Genomic DNA, 19,326 nt, shown 5'->3' with positions numbered 1-19,326 from the left:
TTTGGTCTCAAAAAAGTTAATTCATTGTATTGGCCCCACATATACAGAGGCAAGAGCAAATAACTTAGCTGTCTGTTCTCTGGTCTCCAGCTTTGCTATTCTAATAAAATGGATAAATTGTTGATTTTATCAACAATTTGATTAACCATAAATGTTAGAAAAAACTCATTTGTTTTAATATCTGCTCCCAATGGAGAAAAGGGATAAGTTTTAAATGGCCTAAATTCTCAAAAATAAAGAGCTTGTAATTTGCAAGCAAAAGTTAAGTAGCCAGAGGCCAGATTTTTTCCTCTATGTTTTCCTACAGGAGACACGTATCTTCTTTTTTTTTTTTTTTTTTTTTTTTTTTTTTTTGAGACGGAGTCTGGCCCTGTCTCTGTCGCCCAGGCTGGAGTGCAGTGGTCGGATCTCAGCTTACTGCAAGCTCCGCCTCCCGGGTTTACGCCATTCTCCTGCCTCAGCCTCCCGAGTAGCTGGGACTACAGGCGCCTGCCACCTCGCCCGGCTAGTTTTTTTTTTTGTATTCTTTAGTAGAGACGGGGTTTCACCGTATTAGCCAGGATGGTCTCGATCTCCTGACCCTGTGATCCGCCCGTCTCGGCCTCCCAAAGTGCTGGGATTACAGGCTTGAGCCACCGCGCCCGGCGACACGTATCTTCTTAAAGTCAAAACAAGGGAAGTCAAATTATGAAAATGATCAGAATGATAATTCAATATCATTTAGGGAACACTTACTATATACAGTCATCACATACGTTATATACTTGACTTCATTTAATCATTACATCTTTGTGAGGTAGGGATGTCACCCAAGTGATATGATTTGCCAAGTTCAAAGCAAAAAGCAATTACAACTGTCTAATTACTATTACCAGGGTTTAGCACACAGTTTGACACAGAGCAAGCAATAAATACTTATTTGCCATAAAATTAAACTCATGGAGAAGCAAAGCCATTACAGGGAGGAAAAGTAATCTGTCTAAAGTCATTCAGCTACTAACTGATATGACAAGATTAAACCCAAGTCAGGGAATACCAAAATCTCTGCTCTCATCAGAGATGATTCTGTTCACAACCATGGATATACATCTGCTCAATGTGCTTGTTCCTTCCTGGAAAGTGACAAACTCAGCCTGGGATTCAGTAGAAACAGCTCAAATAAACTGTGAAGAAATCTTCAAGTTTCTCTATGTTCAGATCCTTCAAATGTTTTCTAATTATACTAAAGTCAAAGTTAATGTGACTTTTTTTGAGGAGGAGGGCAGACTTTGATGTTTAATACTAGACAAAGGCGAAAAGTACTAAGGCAGGTAACTTGACTTTAGAAGGAATGAGGTTTACTGTAAACTTGTTGGCAAAATTTCTTAAAGTAATATTTTTAAAAAATTACTTCTCATAAAAAATTACTTTCCTATGGGTTCCTGCTTTTAAAGTGTTCTATTCTTTGCCCTTGAGCTTCTACCAAGATATTCCAACTACCTATATAACCACCATATTTTTCTACCTGAAAGTCTCAAGTATACACTTTACATTTGTTTCACAAGATAAAAAGTGATCAGTGATTATGATATGAAGACACTGAAATGTTTCTAACACTTTATGTAAAAAAACATTATTTAAATGTCAGTTAAGCATTCTTAACATTTATTACTGGCATATCAGCACAAGGATTTATTTAAACTTTGAACTACCTTGAAAGGCACATAGTCCAAAGTTCCCGTTTTAGTTTAGTACATACAGAAATGAAACACATGCTCCTCTTAAACTGTGTAAGTTTTAGATTATGTTGTAATATGTCATATCATTATCATTATTCTGCTATAAGTAAAAGGCAACTGAAACCAAAAGTTCAGTGACTGCTTTGCCAGATTTGCTTTGCATTTAAATAATGAGAATAAAAAGAGGATGAGTTGGCAAAGATTAAGACAGGTTTTTCCCCATCTTCAAAGCCTGGTTTTAAGATATCCAGGAAGTCTTTGCAACTGAAATCCAGTTTTCAGATAAACACGTAAAGACCTATGGTAACAGGAACCAAGGAGATAAAGGAAATAATACATACTTCCTGTTCTCAAATAGTTTCAAGTCTCTAGAAAAGCTAGATGTAGAGGAAATAAAAAGTCCTTTGAAAATCCAGATGAGAAACCTATGTCATCTCCAATTAGATGAGTTTCCTGATTAAAAAAATGAAATGACTGCACGTCTCTATATTTCCAGAGAAATCTGTGCATTTATCTCTGTATAATATATTCCAGCTGTGAATTTACAGGGCCATCTCCCCAGTCATAATGTGAACCCCACTGAGGGCAGGTCTCCATCTTATCTATGTCTGTGTAAGTATAGACCACATAGAAGATGCTGAATCAGTGCTCATTATATAACAAACAAGTGATGACTTCTCTAAAACCAAAATTTCCTCTTACTGGATAAAGTACCATTTTCTACTCTGTAGCTCCAGAAATAGATTTAACCATACATACCCCCAATGTCTATACTCTCACACAAATAATCACTCAAATCAGGCCAGAATAGAACATGAAAGCAGAAAAACAATGCTTAATAATTCTGGTTACTGGTAAAGCTCACATTAAAAAAAAAAAAAAAGACTGAGTAAACTACAGGTATTTCAATATCAGCAATTTTAAAAGTTGGATTAAGTCAACATAGGCAGCCCTACAGACAATCATTTGAAAGAAGAATGTCTTCCACAAAAATATCTCTTTGGTTTAACCCTTCAAAGGCCCTTGTTGTAAAAACAAATGCTAACTGATCACAGGAGACAGACAACTTGCATTCTCCCATGAAGGGTCTCTAGATTGGCCACCAAGTGAAACCCTTCGGAGTAATGAATGTAAGATAGGATAGTTTTAAAGATGTAGACCCTGGCCAGGGAAGTCCACAGCATGAAGGCTCATCCAGCAGGCTGAGACAGAATCAGGCCCCAGGGCTTTTTTGGATTTGAAAGAGTAGAGAGCGAAGGAAGAAGTGCTGACATTCAGAAACGTGGCTATCTGAGAAACAGATTAAGAACTAGAAATGGAGAAAAACAGATACAGATAAAACTTCAATTATTCCATGGCTTGTCCCAGCATCAGACCTGCCTCACATCCCACAACCTTTCACTGCAGTTAGGACTCTTAGATATACAAACTTTGTCATTAAAGAGCATTTCCACATTTGACCATACATTTTTGCTGATGGTCTTAAACAGAGCCTCAGCCACCCAGAATTAATGTTCCTCCCCTTCCAGGAAGCAATTCACAACAGAGAATGGTTGAATGGGATGGAGATATATACAATGCAATCAACTTCCTTTTCGTTTTATGCTCTTCTAATAGTTGGCAGAAAGGGTACATTTTTAAATAGTCACATGAGTTGACAGGTGGAAGTCACCATGCTCAAGTTGCAGATCCAAGTTTGGATATCATTAAGCTTACTTAAAAAAAGTAAGATGTTGAGAAACTCATTTGAAAGACATGTACTTGCAAAAAAAAAAAAAGTAAAACTAGGTCTAAATTATTTTAAAAAGCAAAAATTAAATAATTCAAACTAGGCATATTTTTACTTATATGAATAAACCTTAAATACACATATACACTTTCATACCTCAAGCTCAATTTGGCAGACTGTTAAAACAGAGTGCCATCTGGGAACCTGATTCCTAAGAATGACTTTAGAGCACTGCCACAAAATCAAGCACTCTTCTGAAGCTTTAGCGAACAGTTACATCCTTAAAATATCATTTTGAGACTCTTTTATTTTCCTGATGGGAATATGTTAACACTAATTTTGATTCCAACTACTGTTCCTTTGGCAACTATCATGTGTAAAGATAATAGATTTTTAATTTCTGTACTTTCATTTTAATAGACTTACAAAAACAAACTCACTTAATATCAATGTTTACTTAAAGTTATATTTTATACTTCAAATATCAATCCTGTAGGTAATAGAGTAAGTCTATACTAGAAAAGAATTTCTTTGCATGACAAATAGTGTTCAAAGTCGTTGCCACCCTGTAATGGATATTATGAAGAGAATATATCTGAAGATGTGCTAAAAACTGGATTGGAATGGTAAGGGGGTGGAAAGAAGAAACATGTTTACAATCTGTTCAATTTCTCAGCTTAAAATTTTTGATATATAGAGCAATGGTTTAAATACAAGACTTAGTTTCTGAGTCAAATTGCTAGACATATAAAGCTAAAACCTTTAATGGTTAAACCCTACCTTTCTGCCAACTTCAAGTTCTCCAATACAGGACCTCAAGGCTACTCTGTCGAGTTGCTTTCGACTACAAGCCATTGCTCTGTATCTCTCTTAATGACCACATGACTCCACAAAGACCATGACACTTGCCAGGGGAGCTCTCCAGTGTGCTATGGCAGGCTGGTGGGGCCATTATGCTTGATCTCCTACAGCCCTTTTACGGAAGGCCTGCACAGATGGCTCTGTGGGAACTTAACCACGTTTTCTTTGTGGAGAGTGTGTGCTCAGTATGGATGTTTAGTAAATGGTTAAGAATAATGATCCAGTTTTTCATCCACACAAAAGATTGATTTCATGGCCTCAGATTGGGGTAGATCTCAATCTACTGTTCATGGAGACTAAATCATAAATTTGCTTATTAGCATTCTGAGAAGAAAAGAGGTTGGATCCTATCCATTAAGTCAGGAATATCAAAATTAAAGGTGTCACTTGGTGCTTGAATACATGTAGTCCCTAAATAAATAGAACAATTCAAACATAGTTGAAAAAATTAAAACTACTGTTTCCTACAAAGTAAAATAATTATTAGAAAATTAGAACATATAATAGGATAATTTACAGAAATATAGAGAATACTCTGGCTCTGATTGGTGAAAAGTTATTACTGTGAATTAAATTGTAAATTTCAGATAGCTAGAAAATTGAAAAATAGTTGGAGTCCTGGATTATTGAAACTATTCATTAACAACAGCTCTTTACTTGCTTCTGCTAATGCCATTCATTTTCAACATACACAACTATCACCGCTGACCACTAACAAAAAAGTTCCTCACATTTGCCAACACGGAGGATATCGACTGTCCTTTCCTATTTGCTCTCAGTATGCATCATGATTAGATCAAGTTTGCAGCAAGGGCAACAAGTCTATGCACTGGTAGATGCGGTCTGGGCAGTTATAATACAGCATTTTAAATAATCAAATCATTTGCTACACCTTGTTAAATTTAATGCATACAGATATGCAAAATAATTTCAAAGTACTCACACATATTACCACACTCTTAGACAAGTTACAATGAGTCTTCCCACTTAAACAGACAATAAACACGCTAACACAGAAATGCATAAATTACATCCATATATAATAAGTTATATTTTAGTAGAGTGTCAAAGGTGTCATAGTCAGTATCCTTCATTTCCACATGACTATTTTGCTGGCAGGGAGGGAATAAACAAGAAATTCTAAATCTAAAGCCAGAGTTTCTCAACTCCAGTACTATTAATACTTGGAGCAGGAAAATTCTTTGCTGTGGGGGCTATCCCATGCATTAAAGTGTATTCAGCAGCATCCCTGACCCATTAGATGCCTGTAGCACCCCCACCCACCTATGACAAACAGAAGTGTCTCCAGACGTGGCCAAACATCCCCTGGTTGCCAAAACTGCCCCCACTTGAGAACCACTGATCTAACCAACACCAAGTCCTTTGATCCACAATAATGATAGGACAAGAATTTTGACCCAAAGGAGTCTCCACATTATATATTTTTAAAAAGCTAAAATGCATTACTATTTAGTAAGCAATTATTTGCTTTTCTTTACATCCGGTTCTTTTAGTAAAAGTGCTATCTCAGGGCATAAGAGCTTGGACAACATTTTTAAAGAAGTTGCTTTGCCACTTTCCTATGTCTCATCTGGGAGGCTCCAGTGCTTCCACCGCAGCAGACCCAGGATTGACCCCTTTGCTTTTAGGTCTAATGAGATAGAATTATCAGGAGAAATGTTCTCAAGTGAAGCCAAGGTTCCCACTCAGGCATTCTCACAGGTACTACTTAGGCACACCTTGCTTTGACGAACTTGTGGTTTCCACTGAAACAAGTTGTTCTGCATACTTCTCACTACGGCTATAACTACGTGACCTCGCAGTTTCAGTTTGTCAGTAATTTCACTGAAGGCTGAACCCAGATACTAATTTGTCTGAAACATTTTAGGCCCAACATCTCATGAAACAGGCTCCAGGCAAGCACTCTTGGACTTGGGAGCCAACAAACATGTTTCGCCTAGTCCTCAGCCTACTCAAATATAGGCTACAGACTTTCAAAAGAGAGTACATGGTTTTAGGGGGAAGCACGTTAACGCTTAACAAGCATCAACAACTTAAGGAAAAGACTTTCAAAGTCTAAAGTTTCTTTGCCCATCAGATAGGCCTTATGAAGAAATATGCTGATAAGGAAAAATAAATATATCCAAATATTCAATTTTTATGGAAAGTAAACATGACTCCTACATACTATAGAATCAAACATTTCACTTTGGTGATGAAATTTAGAATCTCTAAACTATCTTTCGATGAGTCAGAAATGCAGGCAGATTTATCCCTCCCATGTACATTTCATTACCATGGAGTTTAGAAAAGCTTATTCAACAGAACTAGAAGCAGGTTCAAAACAGTGTTCATTTAAAAACATATATTGTTAGACTTTAGAAAACTAAGTCTACCTGGGTTTGGGGCTGTTCTGTGTACTGCGAGAAGACAATGTGTACTATTCAAAGATACTTACATAGCTGGTTATTTTTCTTCAGAAAAAATAATTGGTCATCCAATTTTAAAAATAACCATTAAAGGTTTTACACAGGGATATTAACCACATAAGCTAAATCTTTGAACTGGTAGAAACCGATTTTTCCATTTTCATTATTTCTATAGATAGAATAAGGTGTTTATTTTCTCCCTTGCAAAAAAAAAAATGTTAATTAGGTTTAAGAGGCAGGATGACAAAGAGATAGTTACTATAAAATTAAATAACTTTCCTGTCAGCTTTATCTGGTAACACAGTTTATTATTGATTGCCTGGAAGCAAATTAGATTTACAGGAAATATAAATAAATATCATAAGAGCTTAAAACCAGATTTCCTAAAACTGTATACTCCCACACAAACAACATTTTCCACCTAAAATCTAACAAGATACTGGCATACATGTTCTCACTCCCACTTTCACTTTCTCATCCACACTATTAAAATCGTGGAAAACAGCTCATTTTTAAAAGTCAGCCACAACTGGCAGGGTCCTTGGCATTACATGTTGGTCCCAGGCACTGCTGTCTTCACAATATTAAGAGATTCTTTTTTACCACTGTCCTATCTAATTTTTATGCTAATAATTATGTCTTAATTCAAAATACATTAAAAAAATTTAAAGATTGTTGTTACTCTGCAAGTTATAATATAATCCCTAAATTCACTTTATAAGTATAATGAGTATCCTCAACATTAGCAACCAAACACTACCATGTTGGACACGTATTAAAACATTAACACAACCATTTTGGTCAGTATAGAGATTTATAGTAAGACCATGCTATGAGTTAGAAACAGCTTCACATTCACAGTCCCTAAGCCATTTTTAAAACAGTCTCTTTTACAATGAGAACAGAGGAAAACAGAGAGATGAAGAATTTTTCTGTAATCATGAACTCTCAGCAATTCTTTTCACTTAAGCTACAAGCCCTAAGTTTAAACATATATATCCAACAAACTGTTGAAACTTACTTGACAGTGACTCGATTTGATAAATCCTGTAGATCTCCAGGATGGAAAAGCTGGGCTTCTTTCAATCCAATCTGTTCACAAGCTTTCAAGAAAACGTTTATATTATCCTGTGAAAAGAAGTGGAAAGTGATTGCTTAGCTGAGCTCTCTCTCAGACAAAGGTTACAAATTTTTATGCTATAACTTCGAAGCTTCAAAGTCCAATTACAGTCGGCAAAAGAGGCGGTAGCAAGACCCGTGCATATGTATATTTGAAAAAAAATACATAGGGCTTGTACAGCCTTTCAGTCCTCCAGAGCATACACGGTTGTGCTATCTTATGCCCGGGCATACACTGTTTCTGTGATCTTTGAGACTGGCACGTTAAACATTACCTGTTACGGACAAGTGCCTAGCCACTGAGCAGTAATCTGCACTTTGATGTCAGCTCTGCTCTGCAAACAAACGCCCTCTTCCCAGCTTTGCACGGCAAGCCTCACCTCTCCTCTTTAAAAATAACTCCAGCTACTGACATTCACCCACCCAGAAACTGTTGGCAGGGAAGAAATAAGAGGAGGAACATTCTGTTTCTATGATTACAAATTACAGAACGACTGTGGAATACCACACCTGGAATCTGGGTTTGGTTGTTGAGCTGGCTCTTGACAGGCAGGGAAACCATGCTGTAGGACTGAGCAGAAACCTAGCGTTCATTGGCTAAATTGCATAGTTTGTGTGGCACATTACTCACTCCCTGCACCTGCCTCAAGGGCTGCCTCCAAAAAAAAATTAAAGCCTATCCCCTCCCTCCAAGGTTGCCCTCGTATCTAATTTCAAAACCCAAATCCTCCATTCACAAACCAGTGCTTTTCGTTAATGTAAACTGCTGCACAAACACGGATTACAATATATGCTATTTTAAAGTCAGCTTACCTTTCAGAAACATACATTTGGTTACCAGAATTAACTTAGGCTTCATCTCTACTACTCTTAAAAAAAAAAAAAGAAAACACTGTATGGGGTTGAGCTTGTGACGATCCCAGGCGGGCTCCATATTCACTTTGTTATGGTTCTCAAGTAAAGGGATGGCCTCCCAGCATGCCTGGACTCATCTGTCCACTGAGGCAGCTGGTGATGCTACCTCTGTGGTGTGAGCCTCCTTGAAACCTCGTCTCCCTCCCTAAGAGGTGACTGTCACAGACCAGAAGATAGTCTGCCACTTGGAGGAAAGCAATTACTGTTTTCCTAAGATAAAGTGGCTAAATTCTACAGCTTGGGTTCTTGGAGAGTAAGGGGATTTCGGGAAGGCACAAGGAAAGGTGTGGCAAGAGAAAAGCAACACTCATTACTAGGGAAAAAGACATTCTAAAAAGCCACTATTTGTATAGGCAGGAGGCCATTCCAATCTACTGCAGAAGGCAGTGAGAACTACCTAGCTGAAAGATGAAATCCATGAATCATTTTAAATAAGATGAAGTCAGAGAGTAAAGAAACTTGCAAGCCAAAAGTTGAACAGCTCAATGAAAGGTGTTTATTTTGTTTTTTGTTTGACTTACTACGGAAAAACGAGACATAATTTATTGGCAAAATTCCAAGAGGAGCAAAAAGTGGTAATTTTGTTAGGCCCACAGTTTCTAAAAAGTATACTACCTGTAATTATCAAAAGATACAAATAGTTTTAAAACTGACCCTCTGAGAAGCAGGCAAGAAAAGATGGTTGGATGTACCAATACCCCAAGTTCCATAATGATATGGTTTGGCTCTTTGTCCCCACCCAAATCTCATCTCAAACTGTAATCCTCACATGTCAATGAAGGGACCTGTAATCCCCGCATGCCAAGGGAGGGAGGTGATTAGATCATGGGGGCAGTTTCCCCCATGCTATTCTCGAGATAGTGAGTTCTCAGGAGATCTGGTGGTTTCATAAGGGGCTCTTCTCCCTTCACTCTCTCTCTCTCTCACCTGCCACCATGTAAGACGTGTCTGCCTCCCCTTCCGCCATGACTATAAGCTTCCCGAGGTCTTTCCAGTCAGCCATGCAGATCTGTGAGTCAATTAAATCTCTTTGCTGTGTAAATTACCCAGTCTCAGGCAGTTCTTTATAGCAGTGTGAAAATGAACTAATACACACAGGACGCAAGTCTCATATCAGTAAAGGAAAAACAAACCATTAGAAGTCTTCACACCAATTCAACCAATTTGGTTCTGAACATTTAAAGTATTAAATAAATTATTAAAATAAGGTTCTGAGCGTTTAAAGTATTACATACAATATTAAAATAAGGTTAAACTAAAAGTAAACTTAGTCAAATGAGAGCCAAAACAATTCTTCACATATTTTATACAAACATAGTAGCATTCATCTGTTTGACAAATAGGTACAGGTTGATAAGGATAGATAAATAAAGCCAAATTCTCCTCAAAAACCACCAAAGTAGAGAGAAAGCACTTGATATCTAAAGTGACTCTACTTAATTGAAGACAAAGTTCAAGAGAAGATACAAATTAATATGGTTAAATTCTAGTCTTAAATAAAGCCTTCATTTTAACCAAAAAAGCAGAATATATTTTAAATTGTTCAATGATGCTCAAGTTTAACACAGAACAGCTTTGTAAACAAAGTCACACATGGCCTATGCAGCAGGACCAGGTTGTACTAAGATCGGTAATGTAGTCTCAGTCATTCCTACTGGACTTGAGCTCACTGGTAATTTATTCCTTGCAATTTCAAAGGATCCAGGCAAAGAGGTCCCTAAGGGTATATATAAAATCATAAAATAAAATTTTCTTGTCAGTTAAAACTTCAAGAAGCCACACCCAGCTCAACACATTAAAAGGGAAGTATTTACTTCTCATTTAATGAAATCATTTTCACTTGAAATTAGCAAAAATAAAAGGGAAAATAAAGGACAAATTAAAACAAATCTTATCTAATTGGACCAGTAGCCAGAACTCCAAGTTAGCTTTGTCCCTAAATAACTGTGTGGCTTTGGAAAGAGAGTTAACATTTCTGGCCCCATTTTCCTCACCCCTGAAATGAGCAGTTTGTGAATCTGTAACCCATTATCAAGGGCAATCATTTTTCTCTGCAAGAGAATGGAAGCCCAACCCTCCCTGGCCCAACCCATCAAACAAATATTTCATTATCCAACTTCCATAGAATACTTCATGTCAAAATCCTGCTCTAAACATCTTAAACTCTGTACTTTCAGGACCAAAAGTGGCTTCTCAAAGACAAACCAACACACACACACACACACACACACACACACACGAAAACAGTGAACCCTAAATGTATCTAATAGCTCCTTTTAGCTTTAAATTTTTCTATGACTGTGAATAAAGCCATGATTACAGTCATCCCAAGGCTTTGTATTTTTCTATGACTGTGAATAAAGGCAAACACTACAAATTAATGGTTCTAAAACTGGCCCTCTGAAAGGCAAGCAAGAACAGATACATGGCTTTAAGATTTTCATATTGTCTCCAATCTCCCTTACACCCCTTATCCTTGAATCAATTATAAAGCAGTCATAATAGGTGTGGGGGGGAGTGGGCTAGGGTAACCTAGAGAGCTTTATGATCAGGAACAGCAGTACTTACCACTAAGATAGGATGGGGAAGCCACAAAGATCTACCAAGATAATCAAGGTTTGTATTTGTTCACTGTAGTACCCTACTAGTTATCTATTGGTGCATAATACATTATCCCCAAATTTAGCAGCTTAAGGGAACAGGTGTTTATGATTTCACATGGTTTCTGAAGGTAATTCAGGAGTGGTCTTAGCTGAATAGTTTCGAATTGGAAGACTTCTCATTAGGTTGTAATTGAGATGTCAGCCATGACTACAGTCATCCCAAGGCTTTCCTGGAGCTTGGAGGAGCTGTTTCCAAGGCAGCTCACTCATGTGACTGACAAGTCAGGGCTGGTTGTTAATAGGAAGCCTCAGTTCTTTATCAAATGGACATCTCCAAAGGGCTGCTTGATAGAGCCAGTGATCCAAGAGAGCAAGATGGAAGTTGCAATGTCTTATGATGTAGCTTTTGAAGTCACATTCCATCATTTCCTCAACATCCTGCTGGTTACACAGGTCAGGCCTATTCCATGTAGGTACACAAGAACATAAACACCAGGAGGTGAGATTCATGTGGGGCTTTCTGGGGGACTGTCTACTATACTTCACTCTCTGGACCCACTTCAGTGAATCACGTCTCAACCATCTGCAAAATACACTAAGGCCCGAAAATTTTTATCCCTTTACAAGGCGAACTAAAAGTCCAAAATCTCATCATCTACGTCAGATCCAGAAGTGTCTGAGGCTCTTCAGATGTAATTCCTCAAGTATGGCCCTTGAGTAAAGTTCCTCTCAACTTGAATGCCAGTGAACTAAGACAAGTTACCTGCTCCCACACTCCCAATATGCAATAGAGTGACAGGTGTAAGATAATCACTATAGACACTCCAGGTCAGACAGTAGAGAAATGAAAGGTACACAGGAGTCACTGGTCCACAGAAATTCTGAAATCCTTCAAGATACAGGTTGGCAGTTCCTTCATGAAGTCTCAAGGCCAGGTTATACTTTATGGTTTTTGGCTACACCCTCTGGATTCTTGGTGCCACCTTAAAAGTTATCTTTGCTTTTCACCGAAAAGTAGCCTCTCTTTGTGGCTATGTGAGTTTTTCAACCTACTTCTTTACCCGACCCATAGCAATTGAGAGAATTAAGGGTCTCTTCATTTCATAATTCTCTATTCCTTTCAGTCTCAGCTGGCAGTGTTTCTGCAAATACAATTCTCTCAAAGATGCTACAGATCTTCTGTGAATCTTATTGGGGTTCATTCCATTAGACAAAAGTTGCACCCATGAATCTCTTCAAGAGTAGCCCTTCTCTACCTTGGTCTCCTGCTGAGATGACTGGAGGACAATATCCTTAAGGTTCTTAGAAGCCCTATTGCTTGAACGGACAGATCTGCAAGGTACCATCTAGAATCTAAGAACGTAAAGAATTTTACAACCACATCCTCAACTCCTTTTTAGGCCTTATTTACCTGCAAATGCTCTGAATTTAATCTATGCCTGAAAACCACTTCTCAATTCTAGCATGATTTACTTACTAAAGAGGCTGACAATTTTCAAAAACAGCAATTCCTATTTCTCTCATGTTTGTCACTCTGTCCTTCACTTTCTCCTCTCACATTTTACCATAATCCACAAGAAGAATTGAGGCATCACTTCAATACTCTGTAGGTCACCTCACTAGAAGAATGGAATCTCCCCAGTAGATCACTTAGATAATTGGGTACAATTCCTAGGTACAAGGAAGAGAATATCACAAAGTGAGAATCATTAGGATCATTTTGGAAGCTTTCTACCACAAGACTTTTACTAATAAAGAATACAGACCAGTTGAAAATTTAGAATAGAAAAATAAACGTTTAGAAATGTTGAGTTTCAGATGCCCAGCTAGTAGTAAGTTAGGTTTGCAGCCCATGAGAAATATTTGATTTTAAAATATGGTTGGGGAGTCTAGCACACATTGGTAGTAGTTGAAATTAGGGATATCACTGTGCCCTCCTTGCCCTGAAAGCAAAGAGAAAGAAGGATTCACAACCAACCACCAGCATTTAAAGGACAGTTAAAGAAAGAGGAGTCAAGAGAGAAAAATAACTCGCATCCAGATAAATCAGAAGAAAAGCAGAAGAGAATAGCATTATGGAAAACAAGGGAAGAGAATAGCATTATGGAAAACAAGGGAGAGAAAAGAACAAGAGAGAATCCTCTCAGGAATAGAGAGGCAGATGATGCCATAAGAAAAACTACCCAAAGAATTTGAAAATCAAATAAAGTGGGTATTTCGTGAGCAAAAACTCCAGAAGACTCATGAGTAAATAATAAGTGACAGCGAAGATCAGCTGCTGGCAACAGGGTGAGGGACCACCCAGAATCTGAAAGACCTCTTTGGTCTTTCACTCTGCGAGTCTGTCTCCTACTCAAGCCTCCTATCAGTCCTCCCAAAGCTACCACTCCCCTGACCCTCCAGTGTTAGAATGCCTCATCCCTTGAGGGAAAAGGTGGGGAGAGAAGCAGCACTCATTCTTATTCTCTTGACCCCAAATGTAGGGTTACATTCCATCTCCACCCAATATTTTGAGTTTGAAACAAACACAATTATACACTTCAATGGAATTTTAATTCTTCTCTATTTCCATTATAAATCCTGAAAAGAGTGTTATGAGAATAGCATAAGGCCAATACGAATATTCAGACACTGGTGCAAAGGGTAAGACAGGTCTTTGTTAACACCTCACCTTTCAGAGCCTTTCAACCCATTTTCCTTCCAAAAGCATTTATCCAGTAACATATTTTCATGTCATTATAGCACATTCTTGCTCTTTTATCAGTAATGTAAGTACTTGGGAAGAAATGTCAGGACCCAAAGTTGAATTCATCATTCCTATTTAAGCAAGCTCTTATCAGTCAATATAAGGGCTCTCTCATTTTATTTTGTTATTTTAATTATTTTCCTCCTCATCCCACATTCCCACTCAATTATTTTCTTCCTCATCCCACGTTCCCACCCACTCCCATTTCCCTCTATTAAAAAGATGCCTTCCTTCAATTATATATCCTATATATATCCTAAATAATTAAAAAGATTCCCAAATAAGTATATTACATGTACATGCGTGTACATGTACATATCAAAAGGTACAAACAGTTCTGGTGTCTGCTAAGAGGTAAATGGATAAACATGTTGTGGTCTATCCATACAATGGAATAGTATTCAGCCATAAAAAGGAATGAAGTGCTGACACGTGCTACAAAACATTATGGTAAGTGAAAGAAGTCAGTAAACAAAAGTCACATATTCCATTTGCATAAAATATCCAGAATGGATAAATTCAGAGACAAAATGTAGGTTGGTGGTTGGCAGAAGCTGAAAGGAGGAGGAAATGGGGAGAAACCACTTAATGTTAAGAGGTTTTATTTTGAAATACTAGAAATGTTAATGGTTGCACAACATTGTGAATGTAATAGATGCTACTAAATTGTGTACTTTAAAATGGTTTTTCATGGTTTTAATACTTTATGTTATGTGAATTTCACCTCAAATTATTTTTTAATTTTTTAATGTCAGTGGTTTTTAGTTGCACAGGTGAACTATATAGTGCTGAAATCTGGGATTTTAGTGTATCTGTCTCAAATTATTTTTTAAAGATGGCTTCTCTAATGTGTTTAAAAATGCAAATGTCTAGTTGTATTAGTTCATTCTCATGCTGCTATAAAGAACTACCCAAGACTGGGTAATTTATAAGAAAAGAGGTTTAATTGACTCACAGTTCCACAGAACTGGAGGGGCCTCAGGAAACTTACAATCACGGTGGAAAGGGAAGCAAACGCCTCCTTCTTCACATGGCAGAAGGAAGGAGAAGTGACGAGCGAACAGGGAAGAGTCCCTTATAAAACCATCAGATCTTGTGAGAACTCACTCACTAGCACAAGAATAGCATGGGGGAAACCTCCCCCATGATTCAATTACCTCCCACCAGGGCCTTCCCATGACACCTAGGGATTATGGGAACTACAATTCAAGATGAGATTTGGGTGAGGACACAGCCAAATCATACCACTAGTCTAGGCAAAGAATTTATGATTGAGACCTCAAAAGCACAGGCAACAAAAACAAGAATAGACAAATGATACTTAAACTAAAAGGCTTCTGCACAGCAAAAGAAATAATCAACAAAGTGAAAATGTCACCTGTGGAATGGGAGAAAATATTTGCAAATTATATACATCCAAGAGCTGACTGAAATCCAGAATTTATAAGAGACAACAAAAATCCAACTAAATCCATTAAAAAGTGAGCCAAGGATATGAATAAACCTTTTTCAATAGAAGACAAATGCCAACAAAAACATGAAAAAGTGTTCAACATTATCAATCAGAGAAATACAAATTAAAATCACTATATCATTTTACGCCAATCAGAATGACTATTATTAAAAAGACAGAAAATGACAGATGTTGGAGAAAATGCAGAGAAATGGGAATGCTTATACGCTGCCGGTGGGAATGTAAATTAGTGCAGTCTCTATGGAAAACAGTGTGGAGATCTGTCAAAGAACTAAAAAATAGAACTACCATGTGATCCAGCAATCCCACTGCTTGACATCTACCCAGAGAAAAAGAAATCATTATATCAAAGAGATGCCTGCACTTGTATGTTTTCTGCAGCACTATTCACAATAGCAAAGATATAGAATCAACCTAAGTGTCCATCAGTGGAGGACTGGATAAATAAAATGTGGTATACATCCACAATGGAATACTATTCAGCCATTAAAAAATGAAATCATGTCTTTTACACCAACACGAATGGAACTGGAGGCCATTATCTTAAGCGAAACAACTCAGATGCAGAAAGACAAATACTACATGTTCTCATAAGTGGGAGCCAAATAATGTATACACATGGAAGTAGAGTGTGAATGATGGAAAATGGGGACTCAGAGCATTGTGGGGATGGGAAGGGGGTAGATGATGAGAGGTTGCTTGGTGGATACAATGTGCAACGTTCCAGGGATGAATGCACTGAAGGCCCTTACTTCACCACAATACAATATATCAAGGTAGCAAATTTGCACTTGTGCCCCCATGAATATAAATTTTTTTAAATGTTCTTTGGCCAGGTGCAGTGGCTCATGTCTTTAATCCCCTTGGACTTTGGAAGTCCGAGGCGGGCAGATCACCTGAAGTCAGGAGTTTGAGACCAGCCTGACTAACATGGTGAAACCCTGTCTCTACTAGAACTACAAAAATTAGCCGGGCATAGTGGCAGGTGCCTGTAATCCCAGCTACTCAGGAGGCTGAGGCAGGAGAATCGCTTGAACTTGGGAGGCACAGGTTGCAGTGAGCCAAGATCACGCCATTTGCACTCCAGCCTGGGTGACAGAGGGAGACTCTGTCAAAAAATAAAATAAAATAAAATGAAATAAAATAAAATGTTCTTTAACAAGTGCTGTTGCATATATATATATACACACACACACACACACACATATACATACAGAGAGAGAGTCTAATTTAAATAAATGCCATTATGCACCAGATTTCTCTTATACATTGAATCATTTCATTATGTAAAATGTAAATCTTCATGAAAATGTACTATACCATCCTAGGCTCTTACCCTTCCCAAAGTCACTTTCATTTTTACTTGATCAAAAAATATATATTTGATAAAATTTCAAGCATGACAACCTCCAACACATACAGGGAATACTCTGCATCAGGGAATCTTAATGTAACAATACAGAAATGTCTACTCATAAGATCAAGCCAGTTAGTCCCACTTCTGCAAAAACTTCCTGAGTGCACAGGGTTAAGAGCTATCATCATAAGAAAGTGAAAAGACACTTTTATAAACAGTGTAAAAATAGAGACAAGGTTAATAAAAGGATTTATTACAAAAGTCCTAAATAAGATCCAAATCCTAACTAATTCTGAAAATGAGTGAATTAGTTCTCAGTGCTATGACCTAAAGGCCTTACGAAGCTTAAACCAAGGCTCCCAGAACGACACCACCTGGAAGTGTTCCCTGTCACTTAACCAAGTACTCTTGTCATGATTACTTTGGTCTGGTATTCCCAGAAAGGGTTCTTGCCTACTTTAAACAAGTTTTCAATTAAAAAAAAGAGCTGGCCGGGCACAGTGGCCTATGCCTGTAATCCCTGCACTTCAGGAGGCTGAGGCGGGCAGCTCACAAGGTCAGGAGATCGAGACCATCCTGGCTAACATGGTGAAACCCGTCTCTACTAAAAATACAAAAAATTAACCGGGCGTGGTGGCAGATGCCTGTAGTTCCAGCTACTCGGGAGGCTGAGGCAGGAGAATGATGTGAACCCGGGAGGCGGAGCTTGCAGTGAGCCAAGGTTGCGCCACTGCACTCCAGCCTGGGTTACAGAGAGAGACTCCATCTCAAAAAAAAAAAAAAAGCTGAGTACATAGTACATAATGATGCTGATCAATTTACCCTTAAGCCAAGATACTTGGTGATCTCAACTCCTTTCCTATTTATAATCTGGCAAAGTCCCTGCCTCCTCTAACCCTGAAATTGACAATGCCAAAAATGTTAGCAAGTATGTGCCAGCAATCAAGAGATAACTATTACTGAAGCAGAGAAATTCATCTAAGTCCATATCTTAGCATTATGATTTATAGACATGGGACCCCAGTCAAAGTCATGAGAGGGAGTCACACAGCCATCCCTCAGATGCAGCTGATGCACGGTCAAAATGGGGGACCACTGACCCAGTCACTTGCTACACAAAGCGTGGCCACAGACCATCAGCATCACGGTCACCTGGGAGCCTGCTAAAAATTCAGAATCTCTAGCTACACCCCAGACCTACTGAACCACACTCTGCATTTTAAGAAAATCCCTGGTCAGTGGTGGTTCATGCCTCTAATCCCAGCACTTTGGGAGGCCAAGGCAGGTCTCAACTCCTTGAGACCAGGAATTAGAGACCAGCCTGGGCAACACAGTCAGACCCTGTCTCTCTACAAAAAAATAAAATTATTATCCAAGTGTGGTGGCATGCACCTGTAGTCCTAGCTACTTGGGAGGCTGAAGTGGGAGTATAGCTTGAGCTCGGGAGTTTGAGGCTGCAGTGAGCCATTATCGCACCACTATATTCCAGCCTGGGCAATAAAGCAAGACTCTGTCTCCAAAAAGGAAAAAAAAAAAAGGATCCTCCAGGTGAATTGAATTCTTGTGGACAAAAGTTTTTTGGCAATTAAAGTGAGGAAAATGTTTCATCAAATATAACTTAAGACAGTGTTTCTATTTGGTATGCACACAAGTCACCCAGAGATTATGGAGTTTACTATTAGATCACCAAAAGTACTTGAATCTTATTCTTATGCTATATTGTGACCAGTTGTTTTAAAGCAACTTCTAAGTAGCAGGGTGACTAAAATATATCCAAATTTGCATTTTAATTATACTATTTCTATTAAGAAAGCAGTTGTGTGTGCTTTGATGTGCTAGCACTGGTTTTTTTTTTTAATCTATTATTTTGGATAATCATCGCTTTTTATGGTATAGCTAATAATGGCATAGCTAATAATAAATGTATTTTGCCAAGTAACACCTACATTTCATGACTATAATATATAGGCAAACACTCAGAGATCCAATTTCAATAGTTATTTGTGAAGAAAATAAGCAGTCAGTCTCAGCCATTTTTAAAAATTTTTCCTTGGGGAACAAATTTCTCTCCAAAAAAAAAAAGGTGGGGGTGAGGGCTCAGCCATTTGCTGATAATGAAGGAACTAAGGACAAGGAGAGCCGTAAAGTTTAGTAACATGTGAAAGTAAAAATAGGAACCAACTAGGGGAGCTTAAAGGAATTGCCAAGAGACACTGTGGGCCCAAGGGATTATGTAGGATAACAATGCCAGCACCATTTGGCAGAGCTGGAGCAACAGCCAAACCAACGAGGCAGAGCTGAGCTGGCAAGTTAGGGCAGCATCAGGTCAGGGAGGGCTGAGCATTCTGGTAAAGGCTAGTTGAAATGCTTCAGCC

At 38.2% G+C, this 19,326-nt stretch overlaps 1 protein-coding gene across 1 annotated transcript in view; it reads right to left on the bottom strand.

The window, feature by feature from the left end:
• Positions 1–19,326, bottom strand: part of LOC105512432 (LIM domain only protein 7) — a 194,271-nt gene that overhangs the window by 59,056 nt on the left and 115,889 nt on the right. The window contains exon 4 of the mRNA XM_011942886.1: positions 7,759–7,865. Coding sequence (XP_011798276.1) covers positions 7,759–7,865 — 107 coding nt within the window. The remainder of the gene's footprint in view (positions 1–7,758; positions 7,866–19,326) is intronic.

The sequence above is a fragment of the Colobus angolensis genome, unplaced genomic scaffold, assembly GCF_000951035.1.
Source record: "Colobus angolensis palliatus isolate OR3802 unplaced genomic scaffold, Cang.pa_1.0 Scaffold211, whole genome shotgun sequence".
Lineage (NCBI taxonomy): Eukaryota > Metazoa > Chordata > Mammalia > Primates > Cercopithecidae > Colobus > Colobus angolensis.
This window is presented reverse-complemented; position numbering and strand designations above follow the sequence as displayed.